Source organism: Oncorhynchus mykiss, chromosome 22, assembly GCF_013265735.2.
Source record: "Oncorhynchus mykiss isolate Arlee chromosome 22, USDA_OmykA_1.1, whole genome shotgun sequence".
NCBI classification, from domain to species: Eukaryota; Metazoa; Chordata; class Actinopteri; order Salmoniformes; family Salmonidae; genus Oncorhynchus; species Oncorhynchus mykiss.
Genome location: NC_048586.1, coordinates 18,366,031 through 18,386,726, shown reverse-complemented (window position 1 = coordinate 18,386,726; position 20,696 = coordinate 18,366,031). Strand labels below are relative to the sequence as shown.

The window sequence follows — 20,696 nt, the reverse complement described above, 5'->3', positions numbered from 1 at the left end:
GAGGGGAAAACTATAAACTAGCTGTTATTGGCTGAGAGGTTTGGAACTCTCTTATTGGTCTAATAAAGAGATTCTCACCAGTTGGGCCAAAATTCCATCCCAACAAAACAGGCTGAAATTTCAGGTGGTCTTTTCAAACAGCTCTAACACTAAAAGGCCATTATCATTATTTTCACAAGTTCACAGTATTATTCCAACCTCATAGTGTGGAAATATAGAACGCAGGAAAGTCACGTTTTTGACTGCACTGGCCGTTTAACCATTAGACACAAATTCCTCTTGGCCCGAGGGTGACACTGATTTTGAAGTCGCAGGGCGGTCCGACTCACCTCAACTACATGAGCGATGAGAGCTAATGTGAAGACTTCAGATTTGTTGTAAACGAGTTGGGTCTAAGAAAGAGAAATATGCAACTCGTTGTTTGGTCACTGCCCTATTCGGATTGAAATTTGCAGCCTGTCCTTCCAGCTTTGACCATTAAAATCACAACTACACCTGAGACCTATGAATGGGGAACCAACAAAATGCGTTCAAAGTGAGCTTGGAGGTGACAGACGTGTACCGACGTACAAAAGTGATGTGAGAAGTTCATCGTGTTGGATTCTTTCATTCATATCTCAAACCGCACCGTTGGAAAAATAACCTTTGTATTATATCTCCACACTAAGGGATCAACGCTGAATATTTCTTCACAGACAATAGCACTTCTACAAAGGCTGACCACATTCTACAATAAATTACATTCAACAGTTCTATTACCGTTCATAGATCTTTCTCTGATAGTTGGTTAATCATTTCCAAGGATAATATATTACAATTTTGGCATTTCCAATACATGGACACCATAAGAGTGGTAGGGCTTCATACTACAGCTCTGAAACATCTCGATCAATCAAATGCCAATGTCTTGTCTTCTGGCATCTTGAACAGAGTAATGATATTCACACAACATGTTTGTTGACAAGCTACAGGTATTATCTAGTATCCAGAGATGGAAAACCATGTTTCAATGGCGGAGTCCTGGGGTGTAATCATTAGTCCAAACAGTAGCAACGAAAACAAGTTTCTATTGGACAAATTCAGGTCGGTCCCTCGGTTTGGTTCTGTTAAGTGCCTAGTGAATCGACCCCCGAAGTACTACTAACAGAGTGTTTTTCGTTTCACCTTTGTGTTAATTGGCTGTTCACGGGGTAATTATAGGGTGTGTCCCATGCTGCTGGTCAACAGTCCCTTGATGTTGGTGACAGGGCGCACGTCGTGTAGTTGTCTCCGTCTGTCGATGAAGGATGCCAGACGGCCCGTGTCCAGTGGGGTCTTGGAGTAGTCTCCACTGTGGGCACTCACCCAGGGGTGCTGAAGACAGATGGTGGCAATGGGCCTCTTCCGGGGGTCCTGCTGCAGGGTAGAGCTGATGAAGTCCCTGGCCGCCTGGCTCACTCCCTGGAAGTAGTCCTCTGGGAAGCAGAAGTCCAGCTTGCAGATATTGACGCACGTCTCCTCCAGGCTCTCGTCCAGGAAGGGCGAGACACCGCTCAGCATGACGTAGGCCAGAACCCCGGCGCTCCAAACGTCAGTGCTCAGGGACACCGCTGTGCCCTGGATCAGCTCAGGAGCCGCAAACTCGGGGTTGCCCAGGAGAAGATGGACATAACGGTGGCGAGACACCTGGACCGCATCTCCAAAATCTATGAGCTTGATAGAAGGAACAGGCACGTGGAGATCCACCAGGAGGTTCTCAGGCTAGAGACACGATATGAATGCGTTTGTTAATGGGTTTGACCAAGATCAGGTTAAAAGGGACATTTCACTGAAAGTTTCTCAGGTGCTTTTAGACTACAAAAGTTAACTCATTTCCATTCATTTGGGGCGTCGTGGGACGTGGTTTCATCTTGACAGGCTACTTTAGAGGTCTGAAAACATCTGTCAAACTAAAGTGTAACGTCACTTTAACCTACGTTCTTAGCATTGGTACTGATGTGTGCTTTGTGTTCACCTTAAGGTCTAGATGGGCCACTCTGCAGGTGTGGAGGTGCTGCAAGGCCTCTAAGGTGTCCTTCACAAAGAAGGCCACCTTCTCCTCCATCAGCTCATCATGGGCCACCAGGTAGTCCAATAGCCTCCCGCCGTCCAGCCTGGGAGCAACACGAGACAAAAATGTATACAGACCACACTATGACACTATTGTGCGTCCCAAATGGCACCCTATTCCCTACACAGTGCACTGATTTTGACCAATGTAGGGAATAGGGTGCCATTTGGGATGCAAACAATGACTATGTTCATTTACACTAACAAAGCCAAGTGTAAACTATAATCCCTAGCCTGGGTCCTATACTGGGTTCTCTTCTATGAATTTCATTCCATGAGCTTCACATGTTAGTGTTGGCAGTTGGCAACACAGCGAGGAGTTGGCTAAAAGCAAAAAGAGACTGAAACACCAGGCTGTACAATAATCTATCCCTCTTTCTCAATGAATCTTTTCTTTATTCCTCTCTCCTTGCCGCCTCCTCAATCGTATTGGAGGATAAGGTCCACAGTCCCTGCACCCGGACCTTCTTCTCCAATGCATTTTGAGAAGGAGGCGAGCAGAGATGACGCAAGGAATCAAGGGAAATATGAATTGAGAAACAGCCCAAGTCCACAGCAGAAATATCCTTACAGCTCGAAGACCAACATGAGGGAGGTGGGGGACTCGTAGGTGTCAGTCAGAGCCACCAGCTGAGGATGTTGGACGTGGCTCAAGATGTCTGCCTCGTGGTCCACCTGCTCCTTCTTTTGCATCTTCTTAGTGATGTACTTCACAGCCACCTCCTTCTTACTGGCCTTGTTCAGACACTTTCTCACTACGGAGAATCGACCCCTGGAGAAGGGAGAGGAGTAGGAGGGTAGTTGTAACAGGTAAAACATTTCATTGTTGTAAACTGCTGATGTGAGCCTTTGTTATGAGAATTTTTATGAAAAATCCCAATAAAATACAACAAATTATCATGATAGGCTGCTTTAAAACAGATGGGGGTGGGGGGGGGGTGTACTTTACCGTCCAATCTCACAAATTTCCGTGAAACTCGATTCAAAGTTGTCTTTCCACTGAATGCTCATTCCATCATATGTGGAAGCTTAGAATAGAGAGAAAAAAAATGGAATATTTTATTAGTCAATATTTACATTGTTACTACATTCGTACAGTAACATTTCTTTCTTCAAGGACCTCTCGATCTGCCATGACTGGTTTTTGTGATGAGGGTGAAATGCCAAGACAATGCTTCCAAAATGGCACCCTATTCCCTTAATGGTGCCCTACATTTGACCATAGGGCTCTGGTCAAAAGCAGTGCACTGTATAGGGAATGGGGTGCCATTTAGTATGGATTCTAGGAGCAGGCACCTGGTCCCTGGTCAAAAGTAGTGCACTATATAGGGAATAGGGTGCCATTTAGGACGTATCCATAGTCTAGGTATAGCTTAACTCCCTCCCTGCTTGTAGTGTGAAGGTGGAGGGTTTGACTCACTCCCGCTGGGTAGGGTCACCATGTTGGAGGGCTCGCTGGGTGGACTGACCCCCCAGGGGTTACTGGCACTGACCCGGAACTGGTAGTGCCCACCAGGGATGAGATCTTCAATCTTAACACACACATCTACCGTAGAGACCACTGACTGTTGCCACAGTAGGGAGTCTGCAGGGAAGAGAATGAAGAGGTCAACAAGTTCTAGCTCAACGATCTCAGGTGACTGTCAGTAGCTTGTGAATTGTAGGTGAAGTTGGGCCTAGATGGTGATCTTGGGTCAGTTTTACATGTCCCCTACTAATGGTTAGAATTAGCATTGGGGAGGTGAGGCTGATCCTAAATCTGTATCTTGGTGCAACTTCACCCCAGAGCCAGAAGAGATGGGCCTACTGTACCTTCCTGCCTGTACTCTACTGTGTAGCTGGACACGGCACAGCTAGCTGAGCTGGCAGGGGGAAGCCAGTGGACGGTCACCGCATTGCTACTGGCCTCCTGGGCCATGGGCCTCGCAGGTGCTGTTGGGATACCTGAGAACAGACATCAGCCCAACATCAGTAGTCTCCATGGTCATAGAGAACCTCACCTCCTACCTACATCCATCATCCAAAAATCCCCTCTCTTCCTTTCCTCTTACCTTGGACTTTGATAGAGGCAGAGGAGGAGGCAGTGCCATGGTCGTTGACAGCCATACAGGTGTAGATGCCAGTGTCCTGGGGCATTAGGTTACAGATCTTCAGCAGAATGTCACCCGTATCCCTGGAGACAGACAGAGAAGAAGAGGCCAGGTTGGATTGGTTGCTGAAAATGGAGCTTGACCTACAGTGCCTTGCGAAAGTATTCGGCCCCCTTGAACTTTGCGACCTTTTGCCACATTTCAGGCTTCAAATATAAAGATATAAAACTGTATTTTTTTTGTGAAGAATCAACAACAAGTGGGACACAATCATGAAGTGGAACGACATTTATTGGATATTTCAAACTTTTTTAACAAATCAAAAACTGAAAAATTGGGCGTGCAGGTGTATTTATATGGAGACTTGATTACACACAGGTGGATTGTATTTATCATCATTAGTCATTTAGGTCAACATTGGATCATTCAGAGATCCTCACTGAACTTCTGGAGAGAGTTTGCTGCACTGAAAGTAAAGGGGCTGAATAATTTTGCACGCCCAATTTTTCAGTTTTTGATTTGTTAAAACAGTTTGAAATATTCAATAAATGTCGTTCCACTTCATGATTGTGTCCCACTTGTTGATTCTTCACAAAAAAATACAGTTTTATATCTTTATGTTTGAAGCCTGAAATGTGGCAAAAGGTTGCAAAGTTCAAGGGGGCCGAATACTTTCGCAAGGCACTGTATGTTAACTCCCTCCCTCATTTGAGTTCAATCCCAAATGGCACTCTATTCCTTACATAGTGCACTACTAAAATAGACCGTAACCCTATAAGTCCTGGTCAAAAGTAGTGCACAACATAGGGAATTGGGTGCCATTTGGGACAGAACGTTGATGTATGCTTTAGCTGATTGCTTCTTTTACTGAACTCCATCTAATGTTCATGCTAGTCCTCCAACAACAGGTTTAGTCTACTCAATGGATGGACAATGGGATTAGGCTACAGGCATTACCTTTAAGCCATTCTCAGACAATAGATTGGAACTTTTCCCTATATAGTGGGGTACCACTGGAATGGAACTATCAAACATATGGTTTCCACTTATTTTATTTGAGCCATTACTGTGAGCCATCCTCCCTCCATCAGGCTCCACCGGATGTCGCTAAATACCTGCGTTCATCTAGACCAGGGGTTCCAAACTTGTTTCCCCAGGGCCCCCTATATCACATTTGAAAAATGTCAAACTGGAGGGCCTAGTAAAATGTTGTTTTGAAGCTAATTTCCTGCAATTTTACATAGTCTAGCAAGACTCATGGCATCTTTTAGGTAGGCTATTTAATGATAATAATAATGGATAAGGAAAATCAAGTTTAGATCTGATTTCCCCAAATATGTTACATGACCATTTATATGAACCCTCAATTGAATTATACATATTCTCTTTAACAGAAAGTGAATAGATCAATTGATAGTGACAGTCACACATTGTATAAGATCCCTTTCCAAGCAAAGTCTGATTTCTTTGACTCCTCGACTTTAGAAGGTTGTAGCTCAGCTTCTGAATGTCATAGAGACAAACCATTCTCGTGCAGAGTTGCATCTCCCTCAGGCATTTTACTACTTGTTTCTAGCCTAAAGCATTGTCGATTCCTGTTTAGTTTTAGATCGATATCAACAATTGCGAATTGTAAAAAAATATATATTAGAAAATAAGGAGATTTTCGCTCTTAATAACCGGATTCAGTTTATCAAACAGCTAATTATTAGAATGTGTGAAAACCTACAGGACAACCTGCATTGTCATCTTCTGTACGTAAATCCGAGACACTGCTTTTAGTATGATATGTTATGTTTGTACGGTATACAGTACCTTCAGAAAGTATTTAACCCTGGATTTTTTCCACATTTTGTTGTGTTACAGCCTGAATTTAAAATTGATTCAACTGTTTTCTCTCAACCATCTACACACAATACCTCATAACAACAATGTGAAAACATGTTTTTAGAAATGTTTGCTAATTTACTTGAAAATTAAAAACAGAAATATAGCATTTACATAAGTATTAACACCCCTGAATCAATACTTTGTAGAAGCAACTTTGGCAACGACTGCAGAGTCTTTCTGGGTAAGTCTCAAAGCTTTTCACACCTGGATTGCGCAACATTTTCCCATTATTATTTTTTCAAATTCTTCAAGCTCTGTCATATTGGTTGTTGATCATTGCTAGACAACCATTTTCATCTAGATTTAAGTCAAAACTTTAACTCGGCCACTCAGGAACATTCACTGTCCTTGGTAAGCAACTCCAGTGTAGATTTGGCCTTTTTTAGGTTGTTGCCCTGCTGAAAGGTGAATTCATCTCCCAGTGCCTGGTGGAAAGGAGACTGCACCAGATTTTCCTCTAGGATTTTGCCGGTGCTTAGCTCAATTCCATTAATTTTTTTATCCTGAAAAACACCCTAGTCCTTAACGATTACAAGCATACCCATAATATGATGCAGCCACCACCATGCTTGAAAATTTGTAGAGTGGTACTCAGTAATGAGTTGTATTAGATTTGCCCCGAACATAACACTTTGTATTCAGGACAAAAAGTGAATTGCTTTGTCAAATGTTTTGCAGTATTACTTTAGTGCCTTGTGTGAGAGCAAAATTGCAAGATTATGTTATAATGCTGTTATTGCATCAAATGGTTGTTTTACTCAACAAAATAAGGGGTTGTTAGAATGCTCATCTGTGTGTGACATCTGTGTGTGACCTCAATCCTATAGAAAATGTGTGGGCAGAACTGAAAAAGTGTGTGCGAGCAAGGAGGCCTACAAACTTGACTCCGTTACACCAGCTCTGTCAGGAGGAATGGGCCAAAATTCACGCAACTTATTGTGGGAAGCTTGTGGAAGGCTACCCAAAACGTTTGACCCAAGTTAAACAATTTAAAGGCAATGCTACCAAATACTAATTGAGTGTATGTAAATGTCTGACCCACTGGGAATGTGATAAAATAAATAATAGCTGAAATAATCATTCTCTCTACTATTATTCTGACATTTCACATTCTTAAAATAAAGTGGTGATCCTAACTGACCTAAAACGTCCTTTTTCCTAGGATTAAATATCAGGAATTGTGAAAAACTGAGTTTAAATGTATTTGGCTAAGGTGCATGTAAACTTCCGACTTCAACTGTATGTTGTTGGACATTGGTCGAGTAATGACACCAGGATCATTTTACCTTGTTATATAGTCATATAATATAATATGGGAGTGAATCGTTTGCCTCGGTGGCGAGATACATGTTGCAGTGTCTGAAGGTGCCTGGGGGTTTCATTGTCTCCTTGGAATGTTTCCCGGGCCTGTGGTCTTGGGGAGAGCAGTGAGTGAGATAGAGGCCAAAAACTACCAAATTGAATAAGGCCTGGCCATTTGTGTGTTTTTACCTTAAGGTTTGCAAATACCCACACAACACACTTGTTATGACTATTTCTTGGTGTTTTTAAAATACTATGTTTTGATTTTATTGTAAGTGTACTATTTCATTTGGGTTTAGTGCCATGTTATCTTAAAAGGGGCACACAGACATTTAATTTTCTAAAGTTTTCCTTTTCAGAGTTTTAATTGAACGCGTGAATTATTTTCCTAAGACATTTACTGGAAACCTGGGATATGAAATGTTTGACTGTTTCTTATGAATTAGTCTAATATAGTAAGAAACACTTATTTGGAGGGTTTGTATGACCTCTGTCCTGACTTTCCTGTGTGGTTTGATCACTCTTACTGGAAAGCCATTTGGATAATGAATTTAAGGTCATTTGTAATACTGATTTGAAGGTTATTTGTAATATTGATAATTATGATATAGTTTTTAATTCTTAGTCATATTTGTGATTTGGACCAATGTGAAGAAGGAGAGGGTGTTGCCTTTGACTAAGGGTAGGCTGTCTTAAGTCTATTTTCCTATGACCTTATGGGTATACCTTTTTGTTCTTTATGGAGTTAAGGGTTAGTGTTTCTATAGTTCTATTTTGACCAGTATTAGTGTAGTTTTTTTTTTACACATTACTCACATGAGGAGTTGTGTGTCAAAATGGGGGAAGTAACAGCCCTCTGAGGTTTTGGATTGAAGTTTACACACCTGGAGTGATATGTGAAGGAGTGTATTGTTGTGTTGTTTGTTCTGTTCTGTTTTGATACAAATCTCACCAGATTAGGTCTGCTGGATTGTTGGGATTTCTCCCGGTGGGTTATAGGTCTAACATCCGGATCCTGTGGCTCTGCGATGAAGTTGCCAGTGTGACGGGAAGTATAAGCCCATTTGAAAATAAATCATTCAATTGAAAGGGTTGTTATTCTCTTTGACACATGTTTAGACATTGGTATTAAGAATAATTGGTAAAAGTAATAATTGATCATATAGTCAATGCTTGTCTGGATTTCCCTGAATCAAAAATGAACTGAACTAAACTATTGTTCTGATCTGTTCTCTCTTGAGGTTATCATGAAGGGTGACGTGAGTCTGTGTCTTAATGCATGGAAGAGATCATGCGGCCGAACAGTGGGTGTACCTCAAAACCCCTAATTGACTGAAGAAAAGCGGGGGAAAAAGCGTGCAATACGGCCCTATCCGCACCACTTCTACCGAGAGTCCTGAGTCAGCACCCTGTGTGCAGCGTCCAATTGGAGCCATCAACTGCTTTTCTCTCAGGAGTGTGACAGGTGTCCACGTGGAGGGAGCATGGGGAAAAATCTGTTCCAAACTTCTCTTATGTTGCTGGTATACTGGTTGACAAATGGACAAGACATAATGGGTGGTAAAGGTGGTGGCGGCTCAGGTGAGACATTGAAATTGGGACATTATCATGGGTCATCCACTTTGAACTGTAAAGCTATCGGAGGAAGGCAATGAAGAAGATGCCAGAAGAATCAGTGCCTGGAGGGGTCAGGTTGATTGTAGAGGTCTACACACTACATAAAATGTATAGTACATTTAGATTAAGAATGCATTAGGACACTGATCTGTAATTATAATCATGATAAGTTAAAACTAGAATGATAGCATAATTATACTGTATGTTAATGTAAATGTACATTCTGCCAGTGTTGATGTGCGTCAAATTGAGGGTTTTCGACTGAGTGACGGGACTCATTTAAATCACTGAGCAATGTCATTGTAAATTTGGGTTGGATAATTAAATGGGTTTTGATTATGATTTGGAGAATGAGTTATTTTTTTAAACTGAAGGACTGATTTGAGTTTAGTATGTTATTAACTATACGAGTGAAGCAATTCATGTATTATGGATTGATTGTTTTGATTGCTGTTATGAACTAAAGATGTTGACACTATTCTCAGCATGCCCGGGTGAAATATAGAGGGTGAACTCTGATGCGGAGAGTGAAACTGATCCTCATCTATTTGGTCTGTAGGCATTGCCTTATAAATAGTGGAATCATGATGCTTGTCTTGGGTCATGTTCATTAGGCAACAACGGAATACATGTTCCTTAAACAAGAGTCACTACCTGGATTTGTCCAACAAGATATGCTAATTTTAGTTTATGGGATGGAAATAGTTATTTCCACCATTCTGATCCATTGGAGTGTGATAGATAACTAAAGCTTATTTGATTACACTCCATTGTTGCATGCACTTAATTATGCATTAAATATTAGCTTTTCACTGTCTATGAAGATACACACTAACGTTCAAACATTTGGGGTCACTTAGAAATGTCCTTGTTTTTGAAAGAAAAGCACATTTTTTTTGTCCATTAAAATAAAATTGATCAGAAATACAGTGTAGACATTGTTAACTTTGTAAATTACCATTGTAGCTGGAAATTACTGATTTTTAATGGAATATCTACATAGAGGCCCATTATCAGCAACCATCACTCCTTTGTTCCAATGGCATGTTGTCTTAGCTAATCCAAGTTTATAATTTTAAAAGACTAATTGATCATTAGAGAACCCTTTTGCAATTATGTTAGCACAGCTGAAAACTGGTGTCCTGATTTAAAGAAGCAATAAAACTGGCCTTCTTTAGACTAGTTGAGTATCTGGAGCATCAGCATTTGTGGATTCGATTACAGGCTCAAAATGGCCAGAAACAAAGACCTTTCTTCTGAAACTCGTCAGTCTTCTTGTTCTGAGAAATGAAGGCTATTCCATGTGAGAAATTGCCAAGAAACTTAAGATCTCGTACAACGCTGTGTACTACTCACTTCACAGAATAGCGCAAACTGGTTCTAACCAAAATAGAAAGAGGAGTGCGAGGCCCCGGCGCACAACTGAGCAAGAGGACAAGTACATTAGTGTCTAGTTTGAGAAACAGACGCCTCACAAGTCCTCAACTGGCAGCTTCATTAAATAGTACCTGCTAAACACCAGTCTCAACGTCAACCGTGAAGAGGCGACTCCGGGATGCTGGCCTTCTAGGCAGAGTTCCTCTATCCAGTGTCTGTGTTCTTTTAATCCCATGTTAATCATTTATTTTTATTGGTTAGTCCTAGATATGGATTTTTTTTGCAACTTTGACTATAAGGCCAGCATCCCAGAGTCGCCTCATCATTGTTGACGTTGAGACAGTAATTAAATAATGTTTTATTGTTTTGAAGAAATGTAAAAGTCTCCTTTTGATTACAATAATTCCACCACACTTGTTGCAAACAAATCCAATCTCATTTTATCGGTCGCATACACATATTTGGCAGATGTTATTGCGGGTGTAGTGAAATGCTGGTAGATATTGAAGACTTGCGCAAAGAACCTCACTAAAGATGGCAGTGATGGGATTGAACCCAAGCCTCCGTAAAGACTGGAGCCTTAACATGGAGCCTTAGAACGCCTGGCCATGCTACCCAGCTCTAAAAGGTTGCATGTTTTGGAATATTTTTTATTCTGTACAGGCTTCCTTATTTTCACTCTGTCAATTAGGTAAGTATTGTGGAGTACAGTGCATTCGGAAAGCATTCCGACCCCTTGACTTTATCCACATTTTGTTACCTTACGGCCTTATTCTAAAATTGATTCAATTGTTTTTTTGGGTCACCTTCCTGACCAAGGCTCTTCTCCCCGAATTGCTCAGTTTGGCCGAGCGGCCAGCTCTAGGAAGAGTCTTGGTGGTTCTAAACTTTATCCATTTAAGAATGATGGAAGGCCACTGATCTTGTGGATCTTCAATGCTGCAGAAATGTTTTGGTACCCTTCCCCATATTTGTGCCTCGACACAATTCTGTCTCAGAGCTCTATGGACAATTCCTTCGACCTCATTGCTTGGTTTTTGCTCTGACATACACTGTCAACTGTGGGACCTTATACAGACAGGTGTGTGCCTTTCCAAATCATGTTCAATCCATTGAACTTACCACAGGTGGACTCCAATCAAGCTGTAGAAACATCAAGGATGATCAATAGAAACAGGATGCAACTGATCTCAATTTCGAGTCTCATAGCAAAAGATCTGAATACTTATGTAAAGGTATTTTTTTTTAGCTTTGTCATTATGTGGTATTGTGTGTAGATTGATGAGCATTTTAGATTCATCCATTTTAATGTAACAAAATGTGGAAAAAGTCATGGTTTCTGAATACTTTCCGAATGCAGTGTAACTACAATGTTGTTGATCCATCCTCAGTTTTCTCCTACTGTATCACAGCCATTCAACACTGTAACTGTTTTAAAGTCACCACTGGCCTCATGGTGAAATCCCTGAGAGGTTTCCTTCCTCTCTGGCAACTAAGTTAGGAACGATGCCTGTATCTTTGTAGTAACTGGGTGTATTGATACACCATCCATTTTTTACCCATCTACCAATAGGCGCCCTTCTTTGCAAGGCATTGGGATACCTCTCTGGTCTTTGTGGTCGAATCTGTGTTTAAAATTCACTGCTCGGCACAGAGATGAGGTAGTCATTCCAAAATCATGTAAAACACTATTATTGCACACAGAGTGAGTCCATACAACTTATTATGTGACTTGTTAAGCACATTTGTACTCTTGAACTTATTTAGGCTTGCCATAACAAAGGGGTTGAATACTTATTGACTCAAGACATTGCAGCTTTTCATTTTTACTTAATTTGTAAAAATGTTTTAAAAAATAACATAATTCCACGTTGACATTGGGGTATTGTGTGTATGTCAGTGACCCAAAGAAATCTAAATTTAATCAATTTTAAATTCAGACTCTAGCACAACAACATTTGGAAAAAGTCAAGGAGTGTGAATACTTTCTGAAGGCACTGTACATTCATTTGTGGAAGTCCATCATCCATTTTGTATTATATGTTGCGAATTGCAATTTGTTGTGGCTGACATTAGCTAGGTGGCTAACGCTAACATTAGCTAGGTGGCTAACGCTAACATTAGCTACTCTAGGTGTTAAGGATTAAGGTTCAGTTTAAGTGTTATGGTTAGGAGTTAGGTTAAAGGGATGAGTTAGGGTTGGGCAAGGGTTAGCTAACATGCGAAGTAGTTGCAAAGTTGCTAGTTAGCTAAAACTGACGATGAGTCTCGAACGCTCAACCTTTTGGTTGCTGCACATTCGTGTTATACCCTCGACCAACCACCTTTTTAGTTTTTTGCATTAAGTAACCACACCAAACGTAACATACAGTATCATACTGATTTGAGTATCTTTACTATGTTACGTCTAGTCTATGAGACAAGACTGTACAGGAGGGTAGCGCTCCAGGAACAGGGTTGGAGATCAGATCTAGAACTTCTAACTAAAAACCTTATAGTCCATTTACCTAATGTTGATAGTGAACCGACAGTTGTTGACAACCGGGCTCTGATCGGGTCCTTTCAGAGTGATGTTGGGTTTGGGACGTCCACACACTTTACAGCACAAGACCACCGTCTCCCCAAATGCACATGTCACATCAGCTAGTGGTATCAGGAATTCTGGAGCCACTAAATACATTCACACACACAGTGTCAGCTAACCACACCACATTCTAACAGCAAATATACGCTACATCCTAAATGACACACTAGATAGAGCACTACTTTTGACCAGGGCCCATGGAGCTCTGGTCAAATTAGTGCACTATTAGGGAATCGGCTGCCATTTGAGACACAACCAGACTCAGGATCCATGACATATCAGTAATTAAGTGATTGATTTCACTCTTAAGCATTGAAATGCAGGAACTTATGTTCTGATAGTTCATCTTACCTTCTTGTATAAAATTGGGGTTCATTATCTGCAAAGAAAAGGTACGGCTGTTAGGCAATATGAATGAACTAATGTTCTTGTTTGGAATACGCTATACGTTTTATAGTGAGTGAATACATACATACCTCAAGAGAGTTCTGTGTTACAGTTGTGTACTACCATTTAAACATTATTTGCAATATAGGCTACTGTACAAGGGCATCGTACCCCACATTTATTTGTGACATTTAGGCATACTCTGCCTTTAAAAATCTTCAAAAACCCATTTGAACAAAACGCATAATAGAAATATTGTTCTCAATAAAAAAAAAAACAGCATGGGATGCAAGCACCAGGGGATCCAAAAGAAGATGGGTCAGGAGTAGTAACATGCTTCAAGGGGTTTGTGAGAGGCTTTTTTCCCACATTCATGAACCTATTCCAAGGTAGGAGCACTAGGTTGCAGTAATGCTCCATGGAAACCACACTGCTACACAAGAAGAGAACGTGTGGATGCTTGAGATCAGACAAGTGGCACATGCAGCACCTACAAAAATATCACTAAAACTGCTTTAGGGATATAATGACATGAAATAGGAACAATTGTATTGAAAATCAAAAAGGATGGACATCTTTACAACAGACTAACACACCTGCTGATAGGTCAAGTCTGTTAAAGGCAAAGGAGGATGCTTTTCCAATACAATGACCACGAACTGGAACTGAGGAGGAACTTAGAGCATTTTCAATGGTAATATGTGCCATTTAGCAGACTATTTAGCAACTTACTGTTGGTTGTGCGTGTATCTATTTTTAATATGGGTTGCCCGTGAAGGAATTGAACCCGCCATGCTCTACCAACTGAGCCACACAGGACCAAGCGAGCTTTAGAGGGGAGCAGGCTGGTTTAGTTTATTAGGATCCCAATTAGTTGTTGTAATGCAGCAGCTACTGTTCCTGGGGGTCCACAGGCTGTAGAGGAGTTACAATTATGCAGGTGAGCACAAATACATATCTTCAACGTCTTTTCAACCAAAAAGACGCATTTTAAATGTTTTTTCTTTTGCTCATGTGTTTCAGGGGTGTAATCACTAGGAACCAAACAGAGCCAAACGGAACAAACTGACTTTGTCCAATAGAAGAAAAAAAAATAGTTGAAAAACATCTTCCGTTTGGAGTAAACGGTTTCTGTTGCAATACGTTTGACTAATGATTACACCCCAGGTGCTTATCTGATATATTAATATTGTGCACCAATCAGTGGCTAATGCATTTACAAACTCCACCCATGGCTTCATTGAGGCTGGATCCAGAAAATGCTATCAGATAAGGAGCAGGAACAAAAATTGGTTCCTGTTCAGGGTACATTTTCAAAATGGCCGCCAGTCCACCCATTGCATAACCATTGACTTGGAAGGGGATGACTGTTCTAGTGATTATATTTCTATGGATGAAACCTCTGTAGCTAGTGCAACAATATGTGGAACCTGGTGTTTTGGGAGAATGCTCCTGACCACAGTGGAAACCCCTAAGATGCTCTGTGTAGTTTCCTCTTGCTAATATGCAGACTTCCCTACGAGCAAAAGACGTTGAAAAGACGTTACAAATACGTTTTTTTTTGGTTGAAAAATATGTTGAAAAGACATTTTCAACTTCTTGTGCTCACTGGGTTAGCTACAGAAACTCAACTGGGCAGCATGCATGACAGCAGATCAGCGTGTACTACTACCTCCATGCTAGTTTTGGGGAGTTCATCATCGCAATCTGACTCCTCTGAGCTGTTTGACTCCTGCGGTGTGGGATGAGAGAAAGCAAAATTAGAGAGGTTACAAAGGCCCTGGGTCCCCAAGCTAGAGGCATGGTCAGGGCCCGTATTCACAAAGTGTCTCAGAGTATGAGTGCCGATGTAGGATCTGTCCATACAATCTTATTCATTATGATCGAAAAGTCAAACTGATACTAGCTCAGTCAGCACTTCCACTCAGAGAAGCTTTCTGAATGTGGGCCAAGGATTCTTTGTAGGCTATTATACAACGAGTGGGTCTAATCCTGAATGCGGATTGGTTAAAACCGCATTACAGCTGGTGTCTATTCCACAAGTTACCACCGGACTAAATCTATGACTTAAAATTCCTATTTACTCTGTTCCATCAGACTGTGCAATCCACTGTCCCATCAGCCCAGCCAAGCAATTTACAAACCTGATCTCCACTATAAAAAGCATCTAGAGATTATCTCACATTTCTTTTAGACTAACATTTCGTTTTCAACAGCGGAGATATGTATAAAAATGGCTGTCGGTTTCTCCGACATTTGCAACACTGTTTCAATATTCAAATTCGATCTCCAGCTGTCCCATTGTAATGAACGGGAGTCGGGACGAGACAAGACAGGCAGCGTTTCTCAGTCAATCGAAAACATGAATCCTGCTGGCATTATTTTTATGGATATATACAAAGAAATGTCACCTGAAAAAAGGTACAACAAAACGAAGTGCAGCTAGTTTGCAGTCTTTCCAGCTTTTTTTTATTTTAAGTAATTGTGTTTACTCTGTTGTTGGCTAGCTCCTTTGAACAACAGTGTCCTGATGAGAGAGCACATTTTCTATGCCAGGCGAAATCTCGCCTCATTAGCTCATTGTTTTGGGTGTATACAAATATTGGACAGCTGGAGATCAAATTTGAATATTGAAACAATGTTGGAGAGACCGACAGCAAGGTTTACAAATAGCTACCTTGCTGTTATTCTAGCTGCTCTTCTTGATGTGACTGTAAATTAGCTGTTGTTGTCTCCCTAGCAAGCAAGGGATAAGAACGTTGCCAGCCAGTATGGCAATGGAACATTTAGAAGGAACGACTGGGTCGCGCCTCTAGCAAACAAACTGATAGAACAAACGAACGACCAGCCGGTTTGGGTAGCAACCCTAGATTTGTGTCAAGACTATGTCTTGTGCAAGGATAAAATAGTATGAATAAATTCTTCAAAGTAAAAAAAGTTATGAAAATATGTCAATCATTATTTGAATATGTTGGTAACCTGTTGTATAAAAGTGATAATGCCAGAGAACAGTGCCAATATATTCTCCAAACACAGGCTTCTAGGGGCATTATCACTTAACTGTGTATGGGATTTAGGTTCATCCATGCACATAGTCCTGACACAAATCTAGGGTTGCTACCCAAACCGGCTGATCGTTCGTTTGTTCTATCAGTTTGTTTGCTAGAGGCGCGACCCAGTCGTTCCTTCTAAATGTTCCATTGCCATACTGGCTGGCAACGTTCTTATCCCTTGCTTGCTAGGGAGACAACAACAGCTAATTTACAGTCACATCAAGAAGTGCAGCTAAAATAACAGCAAGGTAGCTATTTGTGGCACACGTGCCAATATATTCTCCAAACACAGGCTTCTAGGGGCATTATCACTTAACTGTGTATGGGATTTGGGTTTACTAGTAAATCTAGTGCTGAATTTCAAATTCATCCCATAGACCATACTCCCCAAGCATTCCTGTATATCTGAAAGGATTGGATACATACACCTACAGTGCAAAGTAACTAATTGTTTTATCTTGGATGGCCTATGGGGATAAGGGCTAGAGGTCCAATCCAGCATGTAGTATGTGGGAAGGCTTGAATGTACGAAAAGAAAGAGTGAATCTGCAACGTAGAGTTGCTTGGGAACGACTGAGCCTATTGGAGGTAAATGTATTAATATATACATATTGGATGAGCTGGAAAATGTAGCTACATTAAATCATAGAAATTATAGAGCTGACACCTGAAACAATACAATCTAACAAGATAATTAACAACACACCAAAGCAGACCTGTGATTCTATGTGCAGGTCTCTTTTTCAGTTCATATTTGATGTTGGGAGTGTAGGGGTAGTGCCATAAATATTAAAACAACCCATGACGAGGACAAACTTGCAAGCAAACTTTGTGCGATTTTTTTTGAATGGCCATAATTGTCAAATTAAAACAATGTACTCTAACATGCTTAAAATGATAGCTGGATTGGCAGACTTAGCATAGCATCATTTGGAATTGATATGGGTTTACTTTGAAATTCACTAATACTGTACATTGATACAGAAAGATAATGTAATGTACAGTGCATTTGTATTCAGTATTCAGACCCCTTGGTTATTTCTGCATCTTGTTACGTTACAGCCTTATTCTAAAATGTATTAAATAGTCTTTTTTTCTCATCAATCTACACACAACACCCCATAATGACAAAGCAAAAACAGTTTTTTTGAAATGTTTGCACAAAGAAATATCACATTTACATAAGTATTTCAGACCCTTTACTCAGTACTTTGTTGAAGCACCTTTGACAACAATTACAGCCTTGAGTCTTCTTGGGTATGACACTACAAGCTTGGCACACCTGTATTTTGGGGAGTTTCTCAAATCTCTGTCAGGTTGGGTGGGGAGCGTCGCCGGACAGCTTTTTTCAGGTCTCTCCAGAGATGTTCGATCAGGTTTAAGTGCAGGCTCTGGCTGGGCCACTAAAGGGCATTCAGAGACTTGTCCCGAAGCTACTCCTGCATTATCTTGGATGTGTGCTTTAGGGTTGTTGTCCTGTTGGAAGGTGAACCTTCGCCCCCAGTCTGAGGTCCTGAGCGCTATGGACCAGGTTTTCATCAAGGATCTCTCTGTATTTTGCACTGTTCATCTTTCCCACCAGTCCCTGGTGCTGAAAAACATCCCCACAGCATGATGCTGCCACCACCATGCTTCACAGTAGGGATGGTGCCAGGTTTCTTCCTGACGTGATGTTTGGCATTCAGGCCAAAGAGTTCAATCTTGGTTTCATCAGTCTAAAGAATCTTGTTTCTCATGGTCTGAGAGTCCTTGAGGTGCCTTTTGGCAAACTCCAAGCGGGCTGTCATGTGCCTTTTACTGAAGAGTGACTCCGCCTGGCCACTCTACCATAAAGGCCTGATTGGTGGAGTGCTGCAGAGATGGTTGTCTGTCTGGAAGGTTCTCCCATCTCCACAAAGAAGTCTGGCGCTCTGTCAGAGTGACCATCTGGTTTATGGTCACCTCCCTGACCAAGGCCCTTCTCCCCCGATTGCTCAGTATGACCGGGCAGCCAGCTCTAGGAAGAGTCTTGGTGGTTCCAAACTTTTTCCATTTAAGAATGATAGAGGCCACTGTGTTCTTGGGGACCTTCATTGCTGCATACATTTTTTTGGTACCCTTCCCCAGATCTGTGCCTCAACACAATCCTGTCTCGAAGCTCCACGGACAATTCCTTCAACCTCATGGCTGTGTTTTTGCGCTGACATGCACTGTCAACTGTGGGACCTTACAGTATATAGACAGGTGTATGCCTTTCCAAATCATGTCCAAACAATTGAATTTACCAATCAAGTTGTAGAAACATCTCAAGGATGATCAATGGAAACAGGATGCACCTGAGCTCACCTGAGTCTCATAGCAAAGGGTCTGAATACTTAAGGTATGTTTTTTATATACATTTGCAAAGATACAAAAAAAAAAGGTTTCTCTTTGTCATTATAGGGTATTGTGTGTAGATTGATGAGGACATTTATTTTTATTTAATCCATTTTAGAATCACGTAACAAAATGTGGTAAAGGGGAAGCGGTCTGAATTCTTTCCGAATTCACTGTATAGTGAGATCCAGTTTCAGTGTGTTTTAATTGAACAGCTTATAATACCGTCATGCTAAACCCATACTCTGGAATGAGGACTTTCATTTAGGAGATAACATATGTCCTGGAACCCATGAAGCTATCAAAGTGGTGGTTTCACAGTGGCATTAATGTAAACAAAAGTTGTTCATTTGAACAAAAACAAAAGTTAGCTTACTCAAAAACCAAAACCACCACAATTCACAGACAAGAAGTCACTTGACTCGTTAGTGTCATGCATAAGGGGGAGTCAAACCAAAGTGAGAGCAGACAGTGAGTGCAGTTAGATGATCATGTTTAAGTGTTGGGAGATTATTAACATCACGGGACACAGTTGAGGGATTGGCAGCCAGGGTCATAGAACTCCATCTCCGTCGTTAGCCTGCTTACTCACTTCGACAGTGACCTTGGTGCTGAGAATCTCCTTGGGCTTACGGAGTCCATTCTCAACCCTTGCGTCACCACCCTTGCCATTGATTTCCTTTTCTGTCCGCTTTCTCGAGCGCAGGGTATTCCATGAAAGAGATTTCCTGTTGTGCCAAGAAATGTACCAGTCAAATCCACGCTTATTCACAGGGAGGGGAGAGGAGGTGCAGGGGGGGGGATTGAGTGGGGGCTAGCCAACTTTATTGAAAGAAAAGAAAATCAGAGTGAGATTGAGATCAAGAGAAAGCAAAAGAAAGAGAGACAGAAATGTACCTTCTTTGTAACAGAAAAACAAAAGGCTAATGTTCATATTTGTATCACAGTGTATTAGAAATGTAGACACACAAGACGGACAAGCTATTTAAAATGTGACTTCTCCATACGCTACCATACCTTGATTCTCTTACACCATAGTGGACACACAATTTGTGTCAAAGCAGCACAGTTTGTTTGCGTCTGACCAACCATTCAAGGGCTCTACGTTGTCATGAGATTTTCAACGACGCTGCTTTGTACACAACCAACTTTTCTCGAGGACCGGTGGGGTTAGTACAAAACTGAAAATAAAGTTGTCTACTATAATAAAATCGGACTACGTCAACAAAACGGGTAAAAAAATAAACAAATCATATAGAAAGTGAATAAAGTGCTGTTGAACTACTCCTAATGTCTTCACTCCTTTATGTAGATCCCAGAAGTGGTGTTTTGTGTTTTGTCAATGTATTTATACACCACCGGGACCAGGTCCATGAGAATGATGATCACTTTAATAAAGCCCATGATTTAGAAATGGTCCATCATTGGGAAGAAATGGATGGCAAGCCACAATTAAACTTGATAGAGATCTTGACACATGAAAATCAACATTAGAAGATAACTGGTAACTGATTTCACTATTCATTTGACCCTCAATGTGAGATAAGAATGGAATCTAGGTCTAATGCTGTGAGAGCAATGGTCAGCGGAGAAAGGTACAGTTTGACTGCAGAGTTAGCGATATAAAACAATGTCACTGATGTTCTTCTAACGCAAACAAGTTCCACTTCTGTTGCCTTGCAAATGCAAGCTTACGTCAAAATGGTCTTTTACATATTTCAAATGCATTTCAAATGTCTAGTTACACTACAAGCACAATGATTAACATTGTGACTATCATTATATTGCACAACCTGCCTTCCTTAATAATGGATTCTCTTAAATAGTGCAAAATACTTCATACAGGAATGTACTGAAGAGAGTGCATCAGTAAACAAACCAAATTAACGCTTACAGTAAACCGCCAACATATCTGATAGTAACAAAATAAAAGTTCTAAAAATAAAATAAAAA

At 41.0% G+C, this 20,696-nt stretch overlaps 1 protein-coding gene across 9 annotated transcripts in view; it reads right to left on the bottom strand.

Annotated features, from left to right (window-relative positions):
* Positions 1-596: 596 nt before the first annotated feature.
* kalrna (kalirin RhoGEF kinase a) overlaps positions 597-20,696 on the bottom strand; it is a 284,612-nt gene continuing 264,512 nt past the window's right edge. For 8 of the 9 annotated variants that reach the window (XM_036958909.1, XM_036958910.1, XM_036958911.1 and 5 more), the window contains 11 exons: positions 19,336-19,471; positions 15,008-15,067; positions 13,300-13,327; positions 12,872-13,034; positions 4,140-4,261; positions 3,901-4,032; positions 3,509-3,673; positions 3,038-3,116; positions 2,660-2,860; positions 1,994-2,132; positions 597-1,740 (listed from right to left, as the gene is read on the bottom strand). In XM_036958909.1, coding sequence (XP_036814804.1) covers positions 1,195-1,740; positions 1,994-2,132; positions 2,660-2,860; positions 3,038-3,116; positions 3,509-3,673; positions 3,901-4,032; positions 4,140-4,261; positions 12,872-13,034; positions 13,300-13,327; positions 15,008-15,067; positions 19,336-19,471 — 1,771 coding nt within the window. In that variant the 3' untranslated portion in view covers positions 597-1,194. Of the gene's footprint in view, positions 1,741-1,993; positions 2,133-2,659; positions 2,861-3,037; positions 3,117-3,508; positions 3,674-3,900; positions 4,033-4,139; positions 4,262-12,871; positions 13,035-13,299; positions 13,328-15,007; positions 15,068-19,335; positions 19,472-20,696 lie in introns of those variants that run through there. The other variant, XR_005038797.1, reaches the window with a different exon arrangement.